At 38.1% G+C, this 27,889-nt stretch overlaps 1 protein-coding gene across 3 annotated transcripts; it reads left to right on the top strand.

Annotated features, from left to right (window-relative positions):
- The first annotated feature begins 694 nt into the window (after positions 1 to 694).
- Positions 695 to 27,781, top strand: st3gal2 (ST3 beta-galactoside alpha-2,3-sialyltransferase 2). 3 transcript variants are annotated; one of them, XM_084124431.1, is made up of 8 exons: positions 709 to 1,048; positions 7,856 to 7,999; positions 11,740 to 13,627; positions 15,394 to 15,587; positions 18,785 to 18,964; positions 19,608 to 19,653; positions 19,815 to 19,934; positions 24,167 to 27,781. In XM_084124431.1, the coding sequence occupies exons 3-8, from the start codon at positions 13,142 to 13,144 to the stop codon at positions 24,338 to 24,340; spliced, it is 1,200 nt and encodes a 399-aa protein (XP_083980557.1). In that variant the 5' UTR covers positions 709 to 1,048; positions 7,856 to 7,999; positions 11,740 to 13,141; the 3' UTR covers positions 24,341 to 27,781. The 3 variants fall into 3 exon arrangements, with proteins under 3 accessions (XP_083980558.1, XP_083980557.1, XP_083980556.1); XM_084124430.1 differs by having other exon boundaries at positions 711 to 1,048; positions 7,856 to 7,989; XM_084124432.1 differs by lacking the exon at positions 7,856 to 7,999 and having other exon boundaries at positions 695 to 1,048.
- The last annotated feature ends 108 nt before the right edge of the window (positions 27,782 to 27,889 follow it).

The following is a 27,889-nucleotide window of genomic DNA, read 5'->3' as shown; positions in this document are numbered from 1 at the left end:
AAATTCGTTTAAAAAATGTGTGTGAAGTTTACACTTTTTATTTGTAGTGCAAAGAAGGCATGAATCATTTCCACAAGGCGGCAGCAGTGCATCAACTGGGTCTGGAATGCACATTGAGAATTAATTCCATATATAATGCCACGTATTAAAACTATACACGAGGAAAAATAACAGCCTGAATGCTACGCACTTCTAATACAGCATCTCAACATCATAAAAAGTAATGTTGCGTATGTGTCTGTTGGTTATGCAAAAAAGTTTTTTTTTGTTTTTTTTTCAGGACAGTGATTACATTTAACAACAGATATGAATATACGAGAAATATTGAATATGTATGTAGGTCTATATATTTATATATAGAGAGAGAATATATAATGTATACGTTGTGGACTTATTGAATATTCTCTGAGCATCCTCAATCACAGCACTTAGCGGTCTGCTGTGAATTCCATCTGTTCCAAATGCATTGTGGGAAATGTAGTACAAAAAGGCGCAGGACTCGCACGCAACACCTGCCACCAACTTACACCACTTTTCAGGTGTTGTGTAGATAAATACACAAAAAATAATGTATTGGGTAAGTCACTTGAGTAACTGCACGAGCAAAGTAAAGGTTCGCAGTTTTGTGATAAATCATTTAAAGAACTACATATCCCAGTAGACTGTAAAAGGCGATTGGAGAATGTGGGGTAAGGGTGTCTTGTTGAGGGGGGGGGGGGGCAACACACGGACTGCACGCAACGTTGTGAGAATTACATTGTTGCACATTATCCAAGGGCTTAGAGACGCTAAAATAACGCACAGCAGGACATTTTGTGCACATCTGCATCAGCATATTATGTGGACGCTGCAACAACTACCGACAAAGAATCCATGTGAACAATCAGATGGAAGCTGAATGCTCTTCATTTAGTGCAACATCTACAACAGTCAGCAGAAATTTACGTTCTAGAGAGGAGGAGAAGTGGGTGTCTTTATATCCAAAAACTGCCCCAGATTTAAGAATACATCATGATGAAAGGTTATGCATCTTAAGAGGCATTGCAAGGTAAGGAAAGCATGAGCATCATAACATTTTTGATTTGTGTACATTGTGTGAGATAACCTGTTGTGGTCAATGCTTATGTGGTTTTCAGTCCATTAATGTCTCATCCCTCCTTTTTTATTTTTAAAGCAGATAGTCCCAGATTGAGTAGCTAGTGGTCCATGGCCCGCATCATGCTTAGAGCACTCAAGAGGGACCCGTGGCTTGCCCCTTTGTGTCCGAACCCATCTCATTTATGTGAGGGTCTCATTCCACTCTAAACCCACCCTTACCGATCTGCCAGCGTTGCTTAGATACAGGAAAGAAAGAAGGGTAGTAAAGGATTTTCTTGGGGTTGATGTGACAGGGTGACCTAATCAAGTCTTTGTCTCGTGCTTATGCAGTTTGTTCAAAGTAGACACAACTGAACTCCATAAATGTGAATGTAAACTCAATAAAGTGAAATCAAATAAGCAGTACGTTGTCCAGAAAGACAACAAACATTTATTAAAGATCTATTAACATCCATTTTCTTTTTTCAGGGAAACTTATGGTAAAAGTGTAAGATTTCCTTCCATTTTTTTAGTAGAATCACTTTAGCCATCCGATACATGGCTGTATCAGAGTTTCAACATCACTTGTGCATTAATAAACTCTGTGCTTTAAAGATTTTCATAGATTTGAGCTGACCAGCATTTTTCCATGCCCTTATCCCCAAAGAACTGTGCATTTTGCAATTATCACATATAAATTGGTAGTTATTAGTTGTTTTTAAACTAGATTTGCTTAACATTGCTGTTTTAATATATATATATATATATAGAGAGAGAGAGAGAGAGAGAGAGAGAGATTTTGAAGAAATGTAATGTTTTTTAAATTTGTTTATTTTTCTGTAAAAAAATCTGTTCTGACCATACCGAGTTGCATAACATATAACCTAAATTACCAAGTTATACTCAAGTATTGGTCTTAACTGATTAAGGTTCGTTTTTTACTAGTATTTGAAATATATGTAGACAGATAAGAAACGATAAGAATTTTGGCAGATCATGATGTTTCAGATGAGTGGCCATTAAGCCCATTTTATGGTGCTTTAACTTCTATATCACACAATATCTCAATATCTAAACACAGGCTTTGCTGCAACACTTTTAATTAATATCTGATTATATCATGACATTCAGTTTGCCCTTTGCTAATTGGTCCCTTTTCAGTGACAGAATTTGAGGACAGTTGCTGTTTGGGTTAATTGCGTGACTATGGTGATAGGGCTCTCTTTAAGCCTAGAGGTTTTTTTGAAGAAATATCATGCATTGCATACTGAAAAATGGTGTATAGGATTTATTTAAAAATAATTTTCACTCAAGAAATTGCTAGGTAATTTTGCAAATAATTACAAAGAAACAACACATTGAATTAACGTGACATTTTGAAGTAGAAAAACTCAAATGGAATCGTCTTGTAAAACACTGATAATCTTCAAAATAATAATAATAATACAGCTAAGAACATTTATTTGGTAACCCTTTATGATAAGGTCTCATTTGTTAACAGTTCATGCATTAGTTCATTAACATGAACTATATTCTTACAGCATTTATTAACCTTTGTTAATGTTAGTTAATAAACAACTTTTGACCTCAAACATGTATTAGTAAATGTTGACATTAATAAATGTTGTAGAAGTATTGGTCGTTGTTATTTCATGTTAACTAATGTGGTTAACTATTGTTATCAAATGTATGACAAACCTTATGGTAAAATGTTACCAATATTTCTGTTGTTTTTTACAGTGTCATGGACACATGCACTCAAAAATAAATCTGTTTTGTAGCTCACCATGCATATGCAGTCCAGAAAGCAAATGGCCCGGCTCAGTTTAGCATGACGAGTTGTAGACATCCAGTGTAATGTTTCCCAAGGCTTAATGGAGGATCATCAATTTCTTATTAAATCTTCTGTGACGGTATGCACAGTGACTCAGTGCTGAAACCATAATGAATAAATCATAGCATTGAATATTTTAATCACCTGATGTGTGTAATGGTTATGTTCTGTAGTTCTGTTTTATTGTCATTGTGTTTTGGTTTGCCTGTCTGCCAGCCAGTTTAAGTGTGGTAAGACTTGTCCTGTCGTTTTCCTGAGTGATCGTTTAGTTTATTAAAGATCGTTTCATTGAGTGACACAACAACGATGTACAAAAAATGTAAAAGTTTAAATTTTTTCGTGTGCAGATGACAATGTTGAAAAAATGATCCTCGTTCACATGGATCTGTGAAAACGATAAAGAAACGTGTTATGCTGCCAGGCCAGTAGTTGGCGAAGTCACTTTTTAAAGAAAGACGACACGCCTATAGACTGTACACGTAATACACATGCACATGATGTGACCGTTTTCACAAATTCACGTTTTTTCTAGTTTACACAGATGATAACGGTATCGTTTTCAAAAACGTGCTGCCTTAAATTTTTAAGTTCAATCAACTTAGATGTACAAGTCATTTCAACTTAAAAATCAATTTAATTTTGTATAACTTATCAAAAAAGTTAAAAATTGCTTAACTTATTTTGATGGGTTAAAATAATGTAAAAACATATGTTGTCATGACTTACTGACATCATTTTTCACAGTGTGGTGTACAAGAGTGGATTAAAAAAAGGACTTTGTGTGTTGTGATAGACTGGAAACTTGTCTTGTTTGAGCAACTGTTCCATATGACAGATGTTCATCATCTTCTGTAACTAGGCTAACATAGTACCTGGGGAATTTTAGGAGCCAGCAAAAGTCCTGCTGACTTAGCCTTAACTAGGTTAACACTGTGTACAGAGCGAGAACGCTGTCAACGAGTCACATATGAGAGCTTTTAAATAGGTTACTCTATAGGAAACCTTTTTCTATCATGGGCTCAAATTGGTTAATTCAGAGAGCTGTGACAACACCTTAAATCCAGCTATATCAACTTAAAGGGTTAGTTCACCCAAAAATGAAAATTCTGTCAGTAATTACTCTCCCTCATGTTGTTCCAACCCCGTAAGACTTTCGTTCATCTTCGGAACACAAATTAAGATATTTTTGATTAAATCTGAGAGCTGGCTCACTCCTCCATAGGCTTCTATGGGATCGAAACTTGACGGCCCAGAAAAGTTAGTAAAGACATCGTTAAAATAGTCCAAGTGACTACAGTGGCTCAACCTTAAGTTTATCAAGCGACGAGAATACTTTTTGTGCGCAAAAAAATCAACTATTTATTTTCTTCTGTGTGGGCCTCTGAGTGAGTTCATGTAGTGTAACAGTTTTAGGGTTTTTTTTGTACACAAAAAGTATTCTCATCGCTTGGTAAACTTATGGTTGAGCCACTGTAGTCACTTGGACTATTTTAACAATGTCTTTACTAACTTTTCTGGGCTGGCAGATATCAATTACCTTGCATTTGTGTTCCGAAGATGAACGAAAGTCTTACGGGGTTGGAACAACATGAGGGTGAGTAATTACTGACAGATTGTTCATTTTTGGGTGAACTAACCCTTTAAATAGCTCAACTCAACATTTACAGTTATGTTTGCTTCTTGATTTGGAGACCACGTGGATTGTACAGAAAATAACAAATAGGGCACCTGCTGCTGAAGACAAGAGTTGTGTGTATATCTGTATATCTGCGAGTGTTCGTACATGCATGGTTTCTCTTTCCCTGGGAGACCTGCTCCCAAACCCAAACAGATGGAATAGTTTTCTTTCAGATGCTCATCATGTCAGATCACTGAAAATGTAATGGTTTTTACACAGAGCAACAGTCCCAAAGATACGGACGCTTTTTTCTGCCACAGTAAATAAAAAAAAAGATAATTGCGACTTTTTATCTAGCAGTTTTGACTCTCACATTTGCGCTTATATTTCACAATTCTGACTTTATTTCTCACAATTCCAAGTTTCTCTTGCAGTTCCCATTTTATAATTCACAATTCAAAATGATAACTCCCAATTATGACTTTTTTTCTCAGACTTGTGAGACATAAACTCGGAATTGCAAGTTGTAAAGTCTGAATTGTGAGATATAAACTCGCAATTGCAAGAAAAAAGAAATGTAAGATCAAAGCTTCTTTTTTTCGTGGCAGAAACAAGATTCTATAGAAATGTCCTCTGAGTTCAACCTAGACTGGAAGGTAACATGACATTCTCACCTTTCTCTATTTAAAAACATTAGATTGATTAGATTGTGTGACACTGAACAAGCACACACAACTGTAGCTTACCTCATTTACTAATTGTAAATTAATCCAAATGAAGCGTTAACAAAATAGATCTGGGATTTATTTTAATTTTGGAGCTCGTCATGTATATCAGTCTGGAAAGCAAATAGCCAGGCTGAGTTGAGTTTAAATATGATGAGTTGTTGACATCTAATTGACAGATTAAGGGAAAGTATAATTGGCACACAATCTTATAATCGCTCATTGCAGCACTTTTTTTATGACTCACAATATGTGAGCAACATTCAGTGAGGTAGTCAGATAAGGGTTAACTGTGCCAGCAATGATGGCTTCTGCTGTGGTGCTCCGGAGCCAGCGCTGCCCCTGGTTTTCCTCAAAATCGATGGGCTCTGCGACAGGCCTTGGCATCTGGCGCCAGTCTAGGTGGCCTGAGAGGATCTGTACTGGATGAGTGAGGGAGAGAGAGACATTTCTGAACTCAGGAGAAGAAACACTTTGTCATACAGAGAAAGGGATTAAAAACATTGTTAAATTGAAAGAATGAGAATGGAGAGGGATGACATAGAAAGGGCCACAGGCTGAAAGAGCATCTTTTTCTGTACTTGCCAAATAGAAAGAGATACTGTAGATAGATCAGTAGATAGGTACAGCCGCAGATGCATGGATAATTCATGAATATGCCACAGGGGAACAGTGAGAAGATGTGAAAGAGCAACGGAGACAAGGTCAGTAAGGAGGGGGTAGGTCAGGTTGACCACATATTGTATCCATATGTCTGCTTTTTTTAGGGATGATTTCAAAGTGCATCATTTGAAAATGCATGATATATTGCAAATGTACATATCGTAACTGCTTGCAATAACTGCATGATTTTAACACTCCAAAAGATTACAAGTTTTAGGGAGGCGCAGGCAAAAGAGAGTAGACTGGACACTGTAATTGTCCAAAATCAATGTTATTAAATATATAATAATAATTCTATGGTCTGTTTGCTGCTTCTTTGAGATGTTTTATGCTCTGATTTAGATTGAAAACTTCAGTATTCTACCCAGGCCTTTGAGATCCGTGAGGACTGTTTTCTACAGCAGTGTGTCTGTGGCTTATCATGGTTGATCATAATAGACCAGCTTCTGTGAGCTGGACGCGGAGGACCTGACTGGTGTTGGCATCCCCTGTGGATAGATGTAGAAAGGCATGATGAAGGGTCAACAGTAGCTCCAGGAGAATGTGACTCAAGAGGGCGTGTTAACTTGCTCTCGGGCACAAACACAATTCATGAGTACGGATTGCTTAGCTTGTATACTGATAACTGATCCAGTGCCTCCTCAGGGTAATGACCCATTTAGCATGTATATGAAATATAGTCTCAGAGTTAAAAGAAAGAAAGTGTTTGCAAGTGATATTTAACGTCTGTCAAAAGAGATGGAATGTTTTTGTTTATGTTAGATTATTATAAATTTGGTGCGGAAGGATGTTTTTTAGATGAGAGCTTAAGGCTTTTTATCTATGCCCAAGATAATTGTGACATTAAGTTAATCAGGCAGAAACTTGTTCAGATGAGTCAAAATAGCACCTAAGGTTATATCTAGTTCTACTTTCATGTTTAGTGCACAAGGCTAAATTAATTTTCCCTTGAGAGAGTATAAAATAAGACGAAACTGAAAAAGAAATAAAAATGAGAGCCAGTATTTTCCGAGAGGCAGAATGGGAAATAAACATGACTGAAGCTGAAGGCTACATAAAATGAAATTGAGACTTGAATTTGATTAGAGATGTAGGCATTTTTTACTTGTTTTTCCATCATTTAGTTGGTTTAAGGGCTTGATGTGAAAGGTTATAGTTTTTTGTGATTAGTGTGACTGTGATGCAAACTATGACTATAGCCTTGTAAAAAAAAAAAAGTTTCATTTTACAACACATCTTCGATGACTAAGTTAAGTATGTGAACTCTGTAAATTATATCATGACCTCAGTTTTGGATTATTTATCTGAAGAATGTCTTTGTGACTGATAACGTGCAATGGCACTAACAGCATGATGCCCCATTTATTATTAGGCCACATTCCCAAGAATTAAATGCTATTCCTCGCACAGTTATAGAGTTTCAAAATGTCGACTGAACAAAGAATCATTGAACAAAGGCTTCTGAAAACACATTCCACTGACACCAGATCACCTTGGAAGAAAATGTTGATTGAAATAGCTAAATCAGAAATTTAGTCTACATTTTTAAATGAAAAAAAAAAGGCACGATAATCATACTTTTTTCCCAAGAGAGGTCTAACAAGCAATAATGTATCCATCTTTAAAAGGGTTTAATCCATTAAACATGAAATTAGATTAAGCCTTAGGGCCAAGCCGCTGAAAATTACTATTTTATGATTAGATTAATCCTCAGCCAAGAGAGAGTGCACGTTTTGACAGTATGTTAACCCTAGAGTCACTGGACACAGGCATCGTTTTTCCCTCCCTGCTTCCATCCAATCTGATAATAGCGCAAAGTTGGAGCATTGACTGTTGAATATTTGAGAACAACCTGTCCAGCATGCGAGTCGGAGAGAATGCAAGCCCACCCAGTATGTGAATGTCTGCTCTTCGCTTTCAATTACATTTCCATTGCAGCCAGCTGTGAGGTTTCGTTGCCAAGGCAACTCAGACACCCACTCTACAGTGCTCGGCTCACCCTTGCTGATCAGGCACATTGGTCAAGACCCACTAAAAGCGACTGAACAACAAAAGAGAGAGGGAAAGAAAGGGTAAGCTAAGGTCAGTGGATGTTTTGTGTGTAATACCTGTGTCAGAGTTTGAAGGAGGAAGAAATGGAAAAATTGATATTCGTGTTCTCTGCCTGAATTGATCCTTGAGAACGTATTACAAGCATGTGTCATATGTATATGTGTCGAGTCAAGAATGAGTGTTAATATGTTGAGCACAACTGTGAAAGCAATATCTGTAGCAGTTCATGTTTAGATGTGCTGACCAAAAGAGAAAAATAATGGTTCCATATCTCAACTGCCTGTTTGTTGTGAGTCTAGCAAGCAATGTGTGCTGATGGCTTTATAAATGAGAAGACTGTCATTTTGAGATATTGGATGGGGGTAGACTGTAGAGGATGCGATGCTTGGTGAGAAAATGAAGCATGAATTGAATAGACAGGGAGCATAATTGTGCTTTAAGAGGATTTTGCCTTTCATTTGAGATTTTACATTCTATATGGTGTACTGATTTCCATACTTTTTTTTTTAGACAGTGCATCACACTTATTTGCTGGTCATAAAACTTTTTTACATTGGTTCTGAAACGGCATGTATAGAAATTGAAATGAATATAGAAAAATGAAATAATAAATTATTATCATTAACTAACTATTATTAATTATGATTCTTTTTCAATAAAATTTTCAGTAACCACAAAAGTTTAATAAAAGTTAGCCTACAGTTTGTTAAAAGTTTTCACTGGCCATCAAACCACGAGTACTGATTATTTGTCATGTTTTGATAAATGTACACATCCAAACTATATTTTAAAAAATAGTAATTTGTTTACTTTAAAACTAACACAAACCAAACCACTGCCCCAGAACATTACTGACAGAATTATTTTTAAAGAGGTGGTATAATGCCCTTTTCACAAGATGTAAAATAAGTCTTTGATGTCCCCAGAGTGTGTCTGTGAAGTTTTAGCTCAAAATACCCCACAGATATTTTTAAATAGCATGTTAAAATGGTCACTTTTTGAGGGTGAGCAAAATGCACCTTTAAATGCAAATGAGCTGCTGCTCCTGGCACAGGGGGCGGAGCTTCAACAGCTTGCACTCACACAGACATGCACTGAAAATTTCAAACACTTTTAGCCTTTTATGTTCAAATCGGATTCAGACAATGATGGAGAGACTCAAGAAGAAGTGACAACATGTAGAATGCAACAGGACATTTCTTAATGGTTAGTTGATGAATTTATGTAGCTTATGTGTAGTTATCTTATAGTCATTGATTAGCATATTCTGTCTTGATAATCTATAAATCGTGTTCAGGGGGCGGGGTTTATGTAAATTCTAGGGTTGGTGACGTCACTAACCCCCTGGAGGAATGTAAAAAGCAATTTCTTTAAAATCAAATATCTCCCTTTGCTTTGAACTTTGAGCATTGTAGCTTTGCAGATGTTGTTTATGCTCAAACAGCAGCATTGCACACTAACTAAAGTTAAAAAAGTGAAATCATAATCAACCACCCCTTTAATAAGTCGAATGCCATTAAATAACCGCGCACTACACACATCTACTCACTGACGACTAATTTTTTATTTTAGCTTATTATTTGTACATAGACAGTTCGAATTTCGAAATCAAAAATAAATGGAACAAAAAGTTTGCGTAATCCCACATAAAAGTAAAAGTTTGGGCACGTTCACGCCTTTCAGAACGTCAAACCTGATCGCGCTCCCGTCTCATAACCTGATTACTGGCAAGTAATCAACAGCAGCATGAAGGGTGTAGCAGAAATAAACATTATTAAACTGGAATTGCTATAGCAGCGTTAAATGACTGTGCATGCACCCTCTTTCGCTGTTTCTATACTCTAAATATCGTTAGTAGCCTAATTTGTTTAGTTTAAAACTAAAAGTAACTCGAACCGCAACCAACTGCCCCTCTGAACTACTACTGACTACTGACCAAATTATTTTTTAAAAGTCGAATATTAATCCCTCAGAACATAAGGCCTACTGACCGAATTATTTTAAGTCGAATATTAATCGCACACACTCATCCACTTACTGACGACAAACGATTACGTTGTTGGCTACATAAACTAAAGGAGTTCGAAATCGAAAAAGTAAATGGAACAAAAAGTTTGGGAGCCCACATAAAAGTCGAAACTTGGGCGAGTTCATGCTTTTCAGAACGTCAAACCTGATCGCGCTCCCGTTGCACCAGCAGAAGAGAAAAACCTGAATTGCTGTTGTTGACTGTGCATGCACTGCAGCCTCGTTCTGTTTCTCTCTTCATAATGTGGGCGTCTAAAAAGAAGTAGCGCGTTTAAGGTTGACAACGTCTCAATCAAAGAAGTAGGCATTTACCTCTGCCGTAGAAAATGGAATCTGAAATTCATTTTTCTAATTGGAGTGAAAGGGAGAGCATTATGTGATCTCTAGCGGCTCACCCACGCATGCAATCACAAGCACGTGATTTAATCTGCAGCCACAGTGAAAACAGCACGAGCCACCTGTTTGTTTGATATGCTATCTCAATATATTCTTCTAAATCCACGATTGAACTGTTGGCATCAAACTGATGTGTGTAAATATATTATCCTGCATTGCTTTTATTGTCAAAACTGTTCTTACAAACATGCATTTAAATTAATGTTTAAACATGCACAAATTGGTTGGTGTTATTTTGTGAGAGCAGTGAAGTCCATGCCCATGCCTGTGCTCCACATATTCAGCTCTGGTAATTTAGCTCAGCGGATGCTCTACAGAGAATATTCAACATAAATCAGTGGTCACAAGAGAGCCCCAAAGATAGAAACACTTCAACTGTGGTGTCTTCACAAAATTTGTGTGAGGGACAGATATCAGTGAATATGATGAAAATGAAGAGTCAGTGAACAAGAGGGGGGAAAAGAAGGATTGGAAAAATAAAATCTGAGTTGAAGGCAGAAACCATAAGGATTTCTGAGCTGCAACTTTTGGTGCATTATGACAGGTAATGCATATATTACCATGCTTTTCTTTTTTTCTCATAGTGGCAGCAAAAATCTGAGACCACTTGTGAAAATTCATTTATTTTGTATTGTTTTCTAATTTGATACACTATTTTTATTTGCAAATTATTTTATCAGGGTTAAATTTGACTGCCGTTGGATTGAAAAATTAAAATGAATTGAGAATGGCAGAATTTCTTAGTATTCTTAATATTTGGTTTGTAGCATTGACAGCAGCTCTTGATCTAATCTTGTAATTCAATTACATTTGTTTTGTTTTTTATATAAAGGAGTTCATATCGACAGAAATTGTTGGTGACCTTAGGAATAGTGCAGAAAATTTTCATATTAATTTTGCCATAACTTTTTCACTAGTTTTACGTTTTTCAAAATCCTTTCAGTGTGTCTCAGACTTTAGAACCCCCTGTACATTTGTAGAAACATTTGTGGAATGTTGAAAAACCATATCATACATTATATGTTTTTCAAAACACTGCTTTATTTTTCTGTGTACATTTCAGTCATGTTGTTGTAATTTGTATTAAATGCAGAAAAATGTCTCTGGAGCAAAACACATTTTGGCATGTAACTGTGTGAAATATATATATTTAAACTTTTGCTTGCCAGTAATCTGCTATTTTTTGGCAGTTTTCTGAAAGTTTGAATATGAAAATCTGTCTTAGAATTTGTGCAACTAAAAAAAAAAAATCTACACAGCTTAAAATAATAACATTATGAATTCCATCCCCGTCTTGATATGCACTACATAATTCTGCACTTCTCCGTCTGTCTGTTACCCTGTAGTTTGGAAGGTCGCCCTAAATCAAGAAGAGCAGCTGAAGACAACAGCATCTGGATTCCTCTATGATTCTGATGCACTGCACCCTCTCCGACTGACGGGTTTTCTCGGCAGCAAACTGGCAAAGAGAGATCACACAGGTGGGCCAGCGCCATCCCAGAGATTATAGATTTGGAGATTACAGTACAACAGCAGGTCAGGGCACATTGCCTTGTTGAAATCCGAGTTCTCCACCTCACCAATTCCGTTAAGAGCTGTCATCGTGAAATTGGCAGGCGAGTCCTGCGACGCAACACACGTTCGCACGCACTCGACTGATCACGTACTCCTCTAGCTGCTAGACAACTGCAGTGTTAGAAGAAAATCTGATGGAGTGATGGCATTTTGTTGTTTGCCTTTTTCTATAATCCAGCTCCTTGGCTCTCAAATCCCTTTTTTGTTCTTGAGCCATTAGATTCTTTTAATCGTCTTTGTTGCCATCTTTTACCCCATTTTTTTTTTTATTTGGTTCATTTTTATCATCCACTGACCTGGAGAGAGTCAAAGTGCTCAACCTATCAAACTATGATGTAGAATGTCCTAAAGCGCTCAGTTAGACTGGAATGTTCAAACCCCACTGCTGTTTTCCAGACAGTTGCGAATTGAAAGCTCAAAGTTGAATCTGTTTCATTGAAGACATCTTAAAGACCAATGATCAAGACAAATGAGGCGGCATGTCTCTGCACTTAAAATAATTAGCAGGATACGCGACTACAACGAAATGAATGAGACGGAAAGAGTTTAGAGTGTTGTATAATATAAAGCTATTCAAGATGTCTACAAAAGAACTTCATTACAAGTCTGTGAGAAAACTCCACCCTTTTCCTCCTCTGGCTGTGAAGTTCAGCACGGTGGCTCGGTAGACAGAGCGTAAGGACGCGGTCAAACCAAATTACAGTGACAAATTTGGACTCATAGAGGACTGTAATGGAACAGACACGGATGACAGCCTAGCTTGTCTGGCACTGAGATGTCAAAACCGCAGAGAGGGCTATTCTTCCAACTGTCACTGCAAGGAGAATAGAGCAGATCACACACACGCCTACAAGCAGACTGATTTTTTAGAGGCGAAAGACTGGTGTTTGTTTGAACCGTGACAGTTCAGAAGCGTGAAAGAGAGAGCTGGAGGAGATCCCATAGGGGGAAGAGATCGAAAATAAAGAGCAGTAAAAGGCTCCACGGCAGCGGTGACACGTTGAAAGAGAAGACAGACAGACGGCAGATCAGCAGTGGTAGTTCATAGGCGAACAGTTTTGTGAGATTCACACACTTTTGGGTTTAGAGCTTGTGTCGCTCAGTACGCCAAGTAGTACTGAGTCCAGGTTGGGCACGGTGGCAGGGGCCGGTTCATGGCAGTGGGGCGGGCGCATGCCGTCTGTGCCTCCGCAGCGAGAGGGACGCTTGGGCTTGGGTTGGGGATGGGGATGGGCCACATGGGCACGAACTCCGAGGACGGGTGAGCTGAGGCCCTGGGCGCCCGTTGGAGCTGTGGCGGCAGGAGAACGCGGGGGCATGCGATGCTCCCTGCGCGTCTGCGTGGTCTTGGGATCCCTGGCCCTCCTGTTCCTCACCTCGCTCTTCTTCTCCTTCTCCCTGAGAGGAGGAGCCGGCCTGCCTTACTTTGAACCCCCGGGATGGGAAGAGTCGCGCAGGGTTAAGCTAGTTCCCAGCTATGCTGGTTCCCACCGAGTGATCCCAGCTGAGAGCACTCAGCAAAAGACATGTGCCTGCTCTCGGTGCGTGGGCGACCCAGGCGTTTCCGACTGGTTCGACGAGAACTACGACCCGGACATCTCGCCTGTGTGGATTCGGGACAACATCCAGCTGCCTTCAGACGTGTACTACTGGTGGGTGGTAAGTGATCTTACTCAGTTGCAGCTTTTATATTAGGAATCCATTCCCTTGACGTGGTTAGACTTTGTTGTGGTTCGATTTCGTGAAATGCTTTTGACCTCATGCAATAACTAAATGGTAAAAACAAAATGAAATGGCTGCAAAACAGTCTGCAAAACTCCCACTGTCCTTAATTAAAAGAGACCTATTTTACTGTGCTTCTTTCCTTTTAGTGAGAGATGTTTAGCGGTCTGCAGTTGTGCTTATGCATCATGTTTAAGCGACACGAAGCCAAGAGAACATGAGAAATGTCTGAAAAAAGTGTGTCAGCTGAAAAATGTTAGTCTGTAATACTTGCGCTGAGTAAATTAAAAGCAGGGAGGGTAGAGGACTGCATTAAGCAAAAGAAGCAGAAAGATTTGGGGATCAGGGTTGGGAAAATGCCTGCACTTATGGAAACTACAGAATTTTGCACTTCAAAAACATGCTGTCACAATGCTGTTCTAGGTGTTTGCTTACTGGTAATAATAATAAATAAAAAAACGGCTAAAGTCCCCCAGTGGTGAAAATCAAGCTTTTAATGTTGTTTATATGTGTGTGTATGTGGTTTTTTAATATGCTTTAAGACAAACAATGTGCAAATTCATAAGTCAGCACCATTGCTGAGTATTTTCTCTTTTAAACTGCAATGAACCAAAGACAAAAACGCGGTTTGAAATCGCTGGTGTTTCTGACGTCACAAACTACACAATCACGTCAACATGTGATCGTTCAACGAGTGGATCTCTGAGCTGGTGTGAGTGAGTGGAGGCGGGGTTAATTTGCATATTCATAGAACCACATATACTAAAGCCATTCAAGCTATTTTAAGGCATTAAGGAAAAAACATTTAAATATGTAATTTTGGTGATCAAAGATGAGTTTTAAGAGATAAAATTATTGACTACAGGGGGACTTTTAATTGTTTTGGCAATATTGGAATTTTTGGATTTACTGAACTTTAGAAAATGTCTAATCAGAGGGCATAATTACTCAAAATGAATTGTGTAATTTGTTTAGTCATGAAGCTTTTGTTGGACTAATGAAATTAGTCAAAGTTTTTGAATTGCAATTAATTAAATTCCTCTTCCTTTTATTCCAATTCAAATTGCAGTTCATCCTGAGGGTGTCAGGAATTTAAATTCAGATTTTTGCCTAAATCTGCTATACATTTAAAGATGCACATATACTGTATCTTAAATGAATATATACACTACTGGTCAAAATTTGGGGGGGGTGGTAAGATTTTGTAAAATGTTTTTGAAAAAAGTCTTTATAGCTCACCAAGGATGGATTTATTTGATCAAAAATACAGTTAAAAAATCTGTTGGTGACCGAGTCTCATATTAAACACAATGGCTTCCATCATGTAGATGGGTGTACCCAGAGAACATCTGCCAAGAATTATTAGCTACAATAGAGACCTGACCAACTGGGGACAGTGAGGAGGAGAAGCAAAGGAAAGAAAACAGAGAATAAAGGGATGTCAGTAAAATACAAAAGAAAAGATTTTAGGTCTGGTCTTGAATGTGTTTTTTAAATGTATTCATTCCTCACCGCAGAGGGCTTTATTGGCACAGTGGCTAATTGGCTGCCTGGATGTTTATTTTAGTATGCATGTGTGCACAGGCAGGTGTGCAGATGGTTTGAAGTTAAAAGATAACTGCCCAGCCTTATGTCAGTTTCTTTCTTTCTTTCTTCCTTTCTTCCTCCCTCCCTCCCTTCTCTTCCCTCTGGGCCCTGTACAGATGTTGCAGCCTCAATTCAAACCCCACAACATCCAGCAAGTCCTACAGAGGCTGTTCCAGGTCATTCCAGGCCGTTCCCCGTACGGTTCGTGGGACCCTGCCCGCTGTCTGCGCTGTGCCGTGGTGGGGAATTCAGGAAACCTCCGCGGGGCAGGTTACGGTCCAGTGATTGATGACCACGACTTCATCATGAGGTGAGTCTTGAAATGCCTCTGGGAAAAGAAGTAGGGAAAGAAAACAGTCTTTAGAAATGGAATCTAAGTACATATTCAAGATTATGATTGGGTTTTGAAACTAAATATTAAAAAGTTTTTTTTTTTAATACTATTATCTTTCAGTTTAGTTTTTTTGTTTGTTTAATAATTATAGGTGAAATATGTAATTTCTCTACTTCTAGCAAAAATAAGTTTTTTTTTCAAATGGGTTTCCTTAACACCCCCATCATCTTCTATTGGTTGATCAATACAATAGTTCCTTTGCAAATTTAGAACATAGGTTGAATTTCAGCCCAATTTCAGCCTAGGATAGCCTGGAAATAGATCTGAAAGATTAATGGTCTGGCATCGACTAATGAAAATTGCCCAGCTCGAGGGGTGACACCAAGCATGCATTTGAAAATCTCACTGCACGCAATTGGATAACACTACGACCAATCACAACAAGCCCCATACGCTTAGCTACCAGCGGAGCTAACTGGTAGATTAGACTCTTGCCGTATCCGGTCAGCAAAACAGCAAAAACGTCCTTCTTGCAAAGGAACGATTCGAGTGCCGTCTTCTGTTCCTCTTTTAGATAAAAAGCCAAGTCTAACTCGTTCATTCTAGCGGCCAAAGCCATTTCAAACAACTGGTGTTCATCCATAGCCATCTTGCAATGTTTACTAATGACTTTGACGTCACAGCGCTGTCGTCATCTGTTTAGCTCGCCTCTGGCATTAAACATTAAAAACAATTACATAACCTTTAAGGAATAAAATGAGGAACCAGCAGAACATTGCTAGAGCAAGACCTTTGATGAAAGAAAGCCACATCTATATCTTTATCCGTATCAATATATTTATAGTTTTATTTATTTTATAGCTTATAGCAATGTTTTTGAATCAGGAGTGTTCACCTTAGTTTTAGTATGCAACAATAGTCCTGTTTTCTGGGACACTGATCACAGCCAGATATGGTGGATTGACATTTGCAATTTCAGGTTTCAGTCGAATGAAAATGGAAAAGGGCAGATTGTGCGTATTGCTGCTTAAAGAAAAGAGTAAAATAATGGCCTTCGGGAGACAGAACAGTGTATGTTTAGTAGAGATCAGAGAGACGGAGAGGCTGAAAGAGACGGAGGTATAAATTGAGGTGCTATTTCAGTGAAGTCTTAAATTAATCCCGTCCTCCTCCGAATCCATCTATTTCTTCAGCTGTCTCCTCATCTCTTTATTTGTTTAACTGCTGTCTGCTCTCATTTTGACACTGTTTAAGAGATGGTTTAAGAGATGGTATGAGTTTTCTTCCCCGGTCGAATGTGTTTGTTGCTGTTTATTGGCTCATATAAGTTTGCATTGTCTGAAAGGTTTTTTAATGGTAATTAAACGGTACAGTTAGCATCCTTGTAGCATCCATGTATACGTTTTCTGTATATACTTCTATATTACGTACTGGTGTGGATTTTCTGTATAATTATTTGTGACTTTATATATCACCAACTGTATAATACTAAACGCCACAACCGAGCTGTAGAATAATAAACCTTCCTTGTGGTTTCATAAAAAAAAAATAAATAAATCATTTTAAATGAGTATTGTGGTTTCCAGTTTAAGCCATGTTTTTTTTGGCCTGTATTTATTAAAGATTGATGATATAAGAAGAAAAGCACTTGAGATTTGATTGGTAAATCATCTGCCTGGCTTTGAGACAAGCTTTGAGTCTTAAGAAGATAAAGAGAGAAACAGGCGGACATGTACATTTGTTGTTTTGCATTAAAATCTCCAGAACTATTACATCTAAAGCTTCCTGCTGCCTGAATACAAGCTTGAGAGATTCTACATGTTACAAAATCCTGGTGATGTAAGGTAGTTCTCTGAATTTGAGTGAAAACATGTAGGATACAGATAGAGAATGAGAAATGGTAGCAGGGTTTTTTTTTCCTTCTAATCGGAGCATTTTGTTGAGAGGACATGAGCTGTGAAATATAAAGCTCTGAAATCCATCGGCGCAATAGACGTGTCTCCTGAACAGACACCGACCCCGTCTGTGTTCCCGTCTGATCCACCCTTTCTCCATCATCTTGCTAGTCTCTTGCAGTCTGTCTCTCTTAAAGGACTAGCTTGCCCAAAAATTAAAATTGTGTCATTTATTCATCCTCATTCTCAAGTCTTAAAATGTCTTAAAATCAATTTGATCAAATTTAAGGCCATAAAAAGTCTTAAATATCCTAAATGGTTTAGCAATGTCTTAATTATCACAAGGTCTTAAATTTGGGGATGAACTGTGATGTGATGGGCCTGATGTGATTATTAAACTTCAAAGGTGATGATTTAATTAAATAAATGTGTGAACGCTGCATAGTGAAAATGTCATGCCATTGCATGTTCTTCAGGTTTGCAGTTTTAGAGCAATTCTAAATCAATGAATATCACTCATTTATGCCAATAATGATCTACGGTTACTGCTTATGATCTAGTGTTGATGAATTATGACAATGTTTAAATGTATTATGACAATGTTTGCAATTAAAAACCTAGACATTTCAAAATTCTTGTTGTTTTGTATTTTTTAGTCTTGCTTTATGCATAAAATACTTTCTCTGATGTTATTATTATTTGGGTATTTTAGTGACACATTAAACTGGATCTGGCATTTAAAATTTCAACATTAAATTCATAAAATCTTTTTAAATGCATTATAGAATCAGCAAAATATTGATTGATTTCTAATTCATATGTATTGAGATGATATATCAATTTCAGTACTTATGTACAGTATTGAATAAAACATGTCTTAAACTCGCTCTTTCCCTCTTTTGAAGTTGAATATGTGCTGCAGCCCGTTTAATTAAAATAAGCTGAGATACATGGTTACTCATTTTATTTATGCAGGTCTTAAAAAGTCTTACGTTTATTTGATTTTAGCAACTCTGCAGACACCCTGTCATGTTTTTCTTCTTCTGTGGAACACAAAAGGAGAATTTTGAATAATGTCCTTATTACTCTTTTCTATGCAATTACAATGAGTGGCGAGGGTTTCATTCTGTCTGCTTTTTTCAACCTGAATGCTCTTTCTGTTTGTTCATTTCACTCTATCATGGGGAAAATAATGAAATGCCGAAGTAATATGGCTTGTTTCAGTGAAAAAGAGAGAGGGTTTTCACGGTCTAATTCAATTGGATCTGTGTGTTCCAGGATGAACCTGGCCCCCACTGTAGGGTACGAAGAGGATGCCGGCAGCCGTACCACACACCACTTCATGTACCCAGAGAGTGCCAAAAACCTGGCGGCCAACGTGAGCTTTGTGCTGGTGCCCTTCAAGACTCTCGACTTGTTGTGGATCACAAGTGCTCTCTCCACCGGCCAGATCCGCTTGTGAGCACAATAACACCGACACAAAGATTAAGAAAAAAGCTAGATAGCTGCAGAATTTATTTAAATCTTTTTTTTTTTTTAGTTCATTTTAATTCAATATTTTTCTTTCTTTTATTTATTTCCTTCTTTTTCTTTCCTTTTTCATTTTATTTATATTATGTAATTTTAATATGGTACAAAAAAAATTCCTTCGATAAATGAGTTAATTTAATTTAAGATTTAATACAGTTTAATGGATTCTTATTTAAATATTTTTTCTTTTTTTTTTAAGAGTGTGACATTTCAGTTCAGTTTACAGGCGCAATGTGGATTTAATTAAAATTTGGTTGTCAATTCCTGCATTTTGAGTGAAATTAGTTGTAGAATGCCGGAGTAGCTGCAGCATGGCCAATGAGACATTGATTATATTCTGTCTATGAACACACTGCAGTGTTCTGTACCCATAAATTCAACATTCAAAGCACACACACTGCCACACATCGTAGCACTTTATCAACAATATTCTCTACTTCACTGAAAAACACTAGAAAGTTAGCAGCAGTTCAACTCCCAGGTTGAAGATGAAGATAAAGAGATGTCAGTGGGAAGACTTATAACTTTATCTTTCCAAATCGCCCTCTCTTTCTCTCTCCCTCTCTCTTAGTACTTACGCTCCAGTGAAGCAGTTTCTGCGTGTGGATAAAGACAAGGTAATATATCCCCATCCTCCCATCCCATCTCTCAAAGATTTATATTCTCTGAATTAAGACACTCTTTAGACCCTGAACAATAGAACACTATCAATCTCACATTGAGTCTTTAGCTGTTTTCTCGGTGCTGCTATAAATCTGCATATGTATCAAACCTGTAGGTTCAGATCTTCAACCCAGCTTTCTTTAAATACATCCATGACCGCTGGACACATCATCATGGGCGCTATCCCTCCACTGGCATGCTCGTCCTGTTCTTTGCTCTACATGTATGTGATGAGGTAAGACCTTAGGGGGGCATGATACACACACACACACACACACACACACACACTCACCAGTAACTTTATTAGGTACACCTTTCTAGTACCGGGTTGGACCCCCTTTTGCCTTCAGAACTGCCTTAATTCTTCATGGCACAGATTCAACAAGGTTCTGGAAACATTCCTCTGAGATTTTAGTCCATATTGATATGAGCATCACACAGTTGCTGCAGATTTTTCTGCTGCACATCCATGATGTGAATCTCCGGTTCCACCACATCCCAAAGCTGCTCTATTGGATTGAGATCTGGTGACTGCGGTGGCCATTTGAGTATAGTGAACTCAGAGAACTCAAGAAACCAGTTTGAGATGATCTGAGCTTTGTGGCATGTCACATTATCCAGCTGGAAGTATCCATCAGAAGATGGGTACACTGTGGTCATAAAGGGATGGACATGGACAGCAACAATACTCAGGTAGACTGTGGCGTTTAAACAATGCTCAATTGGTACTAAGGGGCCCAAAGTGAGTCAAGAACAGGGCTGGACTGGGACAGAAAATCGGCCCTGGCATTTTGGCCCAGACTGGCCCACTACATATGATCATAAACACCACCCATCTTTGCACGCCTTTGAATATGTTTTTGTTCAACTCCTATTCATTAAAACCACTAATGCCATGTAATGAGTGAGTATAAACGAGTGAGAGTTAACAGATGAAATAAGTACAAAATTGTAATTTATTAATACAGTCGAACTATACTCCACAGTGGTGAATCCAAAAAACAAGCTATAAGCTGCATTGGCATAGCAATACCAGTGTTTCTCACAGGAATTTTGGTACAACTGTGGTGGGTGGACCTCTAGGGGGGTTTGGGGGCATGGTCCCCCTAAGAATTTTTTTTGCATTTTAATGTTAAATTCATCAATCTGGTGCAGTTTGAGGGTTCAAAATTAAAAGCTCCAACCCATATTCAGTGTGCAAGTATAACAAAGAAAAAAATCAAACCTCTTTTAGTAACAGTGTCTGTCTATATTACACTACTACATAATAATAGTTATAATATTAATCTCATGATAGTAGCCTAATATCCATATATTGTAAAAAATAATGCACCGAAAAATAAAGAAAACTTTCATAATTAGTTTTGTACTAATTTCTATACTTGAAAGAGATAAGCACATGATCTTTTATTTTGACGGAAATTGCATCGAGCTTTTATTTTGGCGGAAAACATGGATACAAACGCGTCTCATTAAACTTCTAGTAAATTGCTGTAATCGTCAACTATGCAGATGTGGAAATAATCTGTAACTGGGTAATGGGTTCCTACACTCATAGCCAAAGTGTTTTGAAAGTAGTTCTGCTTACCGCGGACTCTACGTTACACTTTCTCATCTCTCTCCTGATCCTCCTCACTATCCTCCTCATCAGCCACTGGAGCTGATGAAGGTCCTGCTGCTGCAGAAAACATATATATATCTTGACACATTTTACAGCGTCTGCTTGAAGGGCCTGTATCTATTTTTCACGCTATTTCTCTGCACATTCCTTGCGTTTCTTCTCCATCTCTCAGACTATTTTGACAGATACACACTTGACACTGCACGCTCACTCAAAGCCCAGAGGGGGAGGTGTTTAAAGATGTGATTGGGCCAGACCAGTGTCAATCAAGAAAACAACCAATGGGCCGCTGATCTACGCGTTTCATGGGCCGGTCTGTCAGTGGGAAAAAAAACTAACGCTTACTTTTTTTTTGACCAATGCATTACACCGGCACTAACCCAGCGCCGTCAATTAAACTAAACAAAACGAATGGGCCGCCGATGTACGAGTTTTATGGGCCGTTAAAAAAAAAAAGTATGAGATGTATCGGCCCAAAAGCACGTCGGCCCACCGGGCATTTGCCCGGTATGCCAGATTACCAGTCCAGCCCTGGTCAAGAAAATATCCTTCTCACCATTACACCACCAGCAGCCTGAACCGTTGATACAAGGCAGGATGGATCCATGCTTTCATGTTGTTTATGCCAAATTCTGCCCCTACCATCTGAATGTCGCAGTAGAATTCGAGACTCATCAGGCCAGGCAACATTTTTCCAATCATCTATTGTCCAATATTGGTGAGCCTGTGTGATTTGTAGCCTCAGTTTCCTGTTCTTATCTGACAGGATTGGCACCCAGTGTGATCTTCTTCTGCTGCTGTAGCCCATCTGCTTCAAGGTTTGAAGTGTTGCGTGTTCACTGTTCAGAGATGCTCTTGCGCAGACCTTGGTTGTAACGAGTGGTTATTTGAGTTACAGAGATGGGAAGTAACGAAGTACAAATACTTCGTTACTGTACTCAAGTAGATTTTTCAGATATTTTTACTTTACTATTTATTTTTGTGCCGACTTTTTACTTTTACTCCTTCCATTTTAACACGAATATCGGTACTTTCTACTCCTTACATTTTACAAAATTGGCTCGTTACTTTAGTTTCAAATAATTTCAGTGGAGTTACCGTTATTGTTTTTCGCTTCATCAACCCTTCGCAGGGAGTTTGATCGACAGGCGATCTGATCAATCATAATCCGCCATTTTGTCCTACAAAGCAGTCAGGAGAGTTAGTAGATTAACATTGGAGGATTTAAACTTGAAAAACGGAAGTGTACCGACGTCTTTTCGCGTAAAAACAACATTCCTTCTTATGTTCATTCATGTTTATTTGATGCTATAAATTAACTAGAAGGAAGAGATGATCGGTTCACGAGCAGCTTTAACTGAGGCTCAGTCTACAGCGATCTGTCACAACACATTAAAGAGCCACAAAACGGTATTTATTGTTTAAATTTCTTTAAAAAATGACTAAATTTGAAAGGTGAGAATTTGTTTCATATAAAAAATAACCTGGTCTGTCCTGTCTGTCAGCGCCTTGCCACTGTCTTTTTTGCTCCGCGATGTATTTTTCACTGCGTGAGAACATGGTGTGGCGTGAGAGTGGCGTCGCTTGTCAGACATAGCAACAGTAAAGGGAACGGAAGGGAATGGTTTGTTCGCAAACCGGTCTTTGCGAACGGTCAATTGATGGGAATATATACAGTACATTGCACTTGACCCATCACTACAAGACAACTCGACAGATTCGGCGGCATTCATTCACGGAAAAATCATTACATAGCCTACATGTAGATTCCTTTAAATGTTAAGTGGAAGATTCAAAAAGAGAAACTGGATCTGTGAATTCTCACAGAATCACAATTGAATTCACAATTGAATTCATATCTTGCTACTCAGTCAGAATCTCATTAACCTGGATGAGTCTGTCACAATAATCATATAGGCGTGATGTTTTAGGCCTATTGGCAGACATCCATTTACAATGTAGGCAATGGCTTATAAAGAACCTTTTTTCCATATCCACTTAAGTTTCTCAGCTTGCACTCTAGCGTTTGTGTGGTTCAGGTAGCTTTGCATAAAAAATGGTTGTCATTCGCAAGGCTACTTTTACTTTTATACTTTAAGCAAATTTCCAAGCCTGTACTTTGTTACTTTTACTTGAGTAAAGAAGTTAAATCAGTACTTCTACTTTTACCAGAGTATTTTTTAACACAAGAATCTGTACTTCTACTTGAGTACGGGAAGTGGGTACTTTTGCCATCTCTGTTGAGTTACTGTTGCCCTGATGCTCAGCTTTAACTTCAGCAGATCATCCTGACCATGTCTACATGCCTAAATGCAGTGAGTTGCTGCCATGTGATTGGCTATTAGATATTTTTGTCAAGGGGCATATGAACAGGTGTGTGTGTGTGTGTGTGTGTGTGTGTGTGTGTGTGTGTGTGTGTGTGTGTACACTACGTTTGAAAAGTTTATGAAATAATGTTTTTGAAAGAAGTCTCTTATGCTCACAAAAATACACTAATGTTGTGAAATATTATTAAAACTTTTCTAAGTTTTCTATTTTAATTTATTTTAATTAGTAATTTATTTCTGTAATGGTGAAACTGAAATGTCTTTACTGTCACTTATGATCAATTCCATGCTTCCAAGCTAAATAAAAGTTGTTGTTTTTTCACAAAAGAAAAAATCGTTTGAACAGTATAGTGTGAACTACGTAAGATTATATTATAAATCATATAAATATGAATGTTTAATTTTGTTTTTGAGAAAGACATTTCAGGTATTTTTTATGTGAAATCTATCTGTAATTTCAAAAAATTTAAGTTTTATTTACATTGTCTGTGAATTCATTTCTGCCTCTTGACTCTATAGGTGAATGTATTTGGTTTTGGGGCGGACAGTCGGGGAAACTGGCACCACTATTGGGAGCAGAACCGCTATTCTGGAGAGTTTCGTAAAACAGGTGTCCATGATGCAGACTACGAGGCCCAGATCATCGACAAGCTGGCCAAGGCTGGCAAGATCTCAGTGTTTCCTGGAAAGTGAATCTGGGCACCAGGTGCAAAGAAATGGACCAACTGATGGACTACCATAAACAAAACCACCCATTATCCACTTGACACACTTAGTGCGCCTGTTAAACGTGATCAAGAAGTAGTTTCATGATCTTATTACCATTCTGTGCTGTCCTGAGTGGTCAGGAGTCTGGACAGTGTCCCCCATAATGTGGTGGTTTTGAGAGGAGACGCTAGTAAATGTGCTTTTCCTTGCAAGCCTACCTCAACTGGGACAAGGAACTTGACTTGGAAAGGAACACTAATATCTCACCACTAAACAGCATGTTAGGTATATGTGCTGGGAATGGAATAAACTCATATTTATGACTTTTGTTGAATAGTGATGATACGAGAACTCTTTCCCGCCTATCTCTTATGTGTGCTCACGCCGAGGCAAGATAGATGAGTGAGACCTACAATCACCATAGTGTATCATTGTACTCTGGTAGTTCTCTGTGATTCATTGAAGGGACAGTTCAAAAAAAGAAAATTCTGTCATCATTTACTCTCCCTCATATTGTTCCAAACCTGTATGGTATACTTTCTTCTGCAAAACACAAAAGAAGATATTTTGAAGAATGTTTTTGAAAAAACTGTTGTCAGTGAAAGTCAATGGGGTCCAAAGTTGTTTTGCACCATTGAATTTGAAGAAAGAAAAAAAATGCCGCAGAGACATTTATCAAAACATCCTCTTTTGTGTTTTATAGAAGAAAAAGCTGGGCAGATTTGGAATGACGTGAGGGTGAGTAAATTACAGAATTTAAATCTTTAGGTGAACTATCCCTTAACTAAAAGCTTGGACATAATGGCGGGTCGTTTCACTACTCCTCACGTCACCGGGCATAAACCAAGCTTTACTCTGTCTTATAAGATATTTTATGTTTAGTTGTTCGTGTTTGAAATGATCCTGCTAACAGTTTGCTATCACTGTGTGCTTGCATCAGTCTGAACAACTTTGCTTTTTGGTTCGTTTTTTGTTTTTGCTAATTACATCTGAGTACTGATCGTTCCTCTGGTCTGAGGAGGATGGACAGATACTCAAAACCACTGACGCAGTCCAATATGAACACATATGAGCAATATATTCAAAATACGTGGAGTACATTTAGAAATCAACGCTAATACAGCTGTGGTGATTGTTTTAGAGATGCACTGTGAACAGTAGTAGCGCTTCGTTGTTGATCTACAGCACATACTCCCTTAAATCTAACCTACCGAAATAGTGTTAAATGATGGAAAGAAACTGCAAAAAGCATCAGATTGAGAGAAATAGAATATAAGCTTTCATTTATGAAGCCTGATGTATTGCGATACAATTTAAAACTAGCTGACATATCTTGGTAAAATTGATGGATCTCATTGATAAAGGTTTTCTTGAAAGCATGTAGACACTCCTTTGCTGCTGTTCAGTCATTTACTTATTTCAATGCTTTTGTTATCTTTTGCAAATTTTGTGTGTTGACCCGATACATTTTGCATTAGCTTGAAAATGTTTGGTTTCCTCCAAGAAACTTTGGGTTAGCTTGTAGAACGTTTGCGTTCCCAGAGAAATGCTGCGCACGTTTGCACAATGCTTGCGTTCTCTGAGAAACTTTGCATTCACGCTCAAAACTTTTGATGTCTTTGTGAGCAAACACAAAGGGATGCAGAGGTTCTGCGAGCGAATGCTAAAGTTTTGCGAGAGAGATTTTGCAAGTGAAAACGCACGTAAAACATTCCAGAGAGAACGCAAAAGCACTGAAATATGATATATTTTACTTCCCCTCTCTCATCGCCATTTACCTTTGGGGGGTCCGTAGCTTTCTGTTTTGGTCTAGTCCAAGTTTTGACTTTCAGGTGCAGTAGTTCTTTTTCAAAATGTAGACATATCAGCTATTTCAGTGTGCAAATGCACATATGTTACATGCTTGGGTGCCTTGTCCTCGCTTCTGGACACATCCTCTCTCCAGAGCACCGCTAACCTCATTATAAGACGCATTAACACATGTTATTGTTCCTTTAGTCTTCTTACAGAGCATTTATTGACACATTCGCGTGCGCACAAATCTGGGCTCTAAAATAGGGCACGGATCGTCTACCCACCAGCTGTCCTCCACCCACACATGATTCACGGCTTCTCCTGTGCGCCACCATCTCATCCTCTAGTCTGTTCTACTTTAAACTACGCTGAGCGCCGTGCCTTCGGGATCAGGGTGGGAAAAGTTTTCTCACCTGAAAACTTTCTCCCCTCTTCATTTTTTAAGAGCTATACCTACCTGCATTCGCTTTCACGTCGGAAAAGTCTCCTGAACCTTTAGAAAATCTAGACTTGTGGCACACACGTGCTTTTATACATTGCCAATAAAGTGTAATCGTCTTTTGACGGTTATATACCGGGGAATATTAAATACACAGTGCTTTAGTTGACCTATTCTGAGGGATTATTATAAGGCGTTTTACAGTGAAATTCTAATATCACGGACACGTAGGATGGGCTGCCATCTTATTGGTAGAATATTGAGATGTGCAGTTGGTCACCAAAGACTTTTAACCAATTACTTATCCTGATTTTTTTTAAATGTATTGTTCAGAAAATTTAGATTAAGAAAAATGCTGGCTCGTGAAGTTCTTGTATTGCTCTTAACAGTATTCAGTAATCCTATGGTACTAGTGGGCTATGAGGGATGTTTCTCTTCTTGTTTTTGTGCCACATCGTAGCCTGCCGAATGATATTCAGGCAAACCTCAAACAATTTATGAAAGACTACATTATTTCTCTGTTCTCTCCATTTGAAATGTTCTGTCTGTGGCCAAATTGCATGACGAGATCAATTCGAAATTGGCTTGTTCTCTTTATGCTCTTGCCAATGTTCTCAGCACTAAATTACTGGTATTTGTGGATCCTTATTGTCCTTTTTAGGACTTCATATCATCTTTTGCTGAATTGTTTACAGAATTAAAGGATGCAAAGTTGTCAGTGTTAAAAACATTATGCAGCCTGTGAGACTTAAGTTTTCCACAATCAAATACATGATTGTGCCTCCAGGATAGATGTTGAGTGAGGAAGGCAGTTTCATTTTGTTTTCTTGACATTTTTGAAAGGCTTATGGTAAATTCCCCTTTCAATTTGAAGAAATAATTAAAATGGCAGCAAAAAAAACTGAGATGAAGTTAAAAATGAGGCTACAGTATTTAGATATGTCCATTTGAGTAGAACAAACTCCATTATCCACACAATGTTGAATCCAGTTCTTCATTTGATGGAACCCTTCAACAGACTGTACATATCCTCACTGTGCCACTGTGTTTGCTTTCATTAACTTCTCATTAGTGTTGATATAGTGTCTATTGTTCAGTGCTTTTTCTTTCCTTTCACAACTGCAGTCTTTGTGTAATTATGGACTGTTTTTAATCTTTATGCTACTGTAAGAAATAAACACATTTAAAAATGGTTTATTTTTGTGTGCTTGGACATTTATTTACAAGCAAACCATTTTTGATTCTTTGATGCAGTACATTTTCATTACAATCTCAGTTTTAATCTCTTGATTTGATTGAAA

The sequence above is a fragment of the Abramis brama genome (genome assembly GCF_963993115.1).
Source record: "Abramis brama genome assembly, chromosome: 9".
Taxonomy (NCBI): Eukaryota; Metazoa; Chordata; class Actinopteri; order Cypriniformes; family Leuciscidae; genus Abramis; species Abramis brama.
The sequence above is the reverse complement of the archived record's forward strand: the minus strand, read 5'-3'. Positions and strand labels throughout refer to the sequence as shown.

Coding starts and splice junctions, on each gene's coding strand:
- st3gal2 (XM_084124432.1), top strand. CDS start 13,142: ATGCCGTCTGTGCCTCCGCAGCGAGAGGGACGCTTGGGCTTGGGTTGG. Junction 18,965..19,607: donor TCCACCGGCCAGATCCGCTT/GTGAGCACAATA, acceptor CCTCTCTCTTAG/TACTTACGCTCCAGTGAAGC. Junction 19,654..19,814: donor TGCGTGTGGATAAAGACAAG/GTAATATATCCC, acceptor TCAAACCTGTAG/GTTCAGATCTTCAACCCAGC.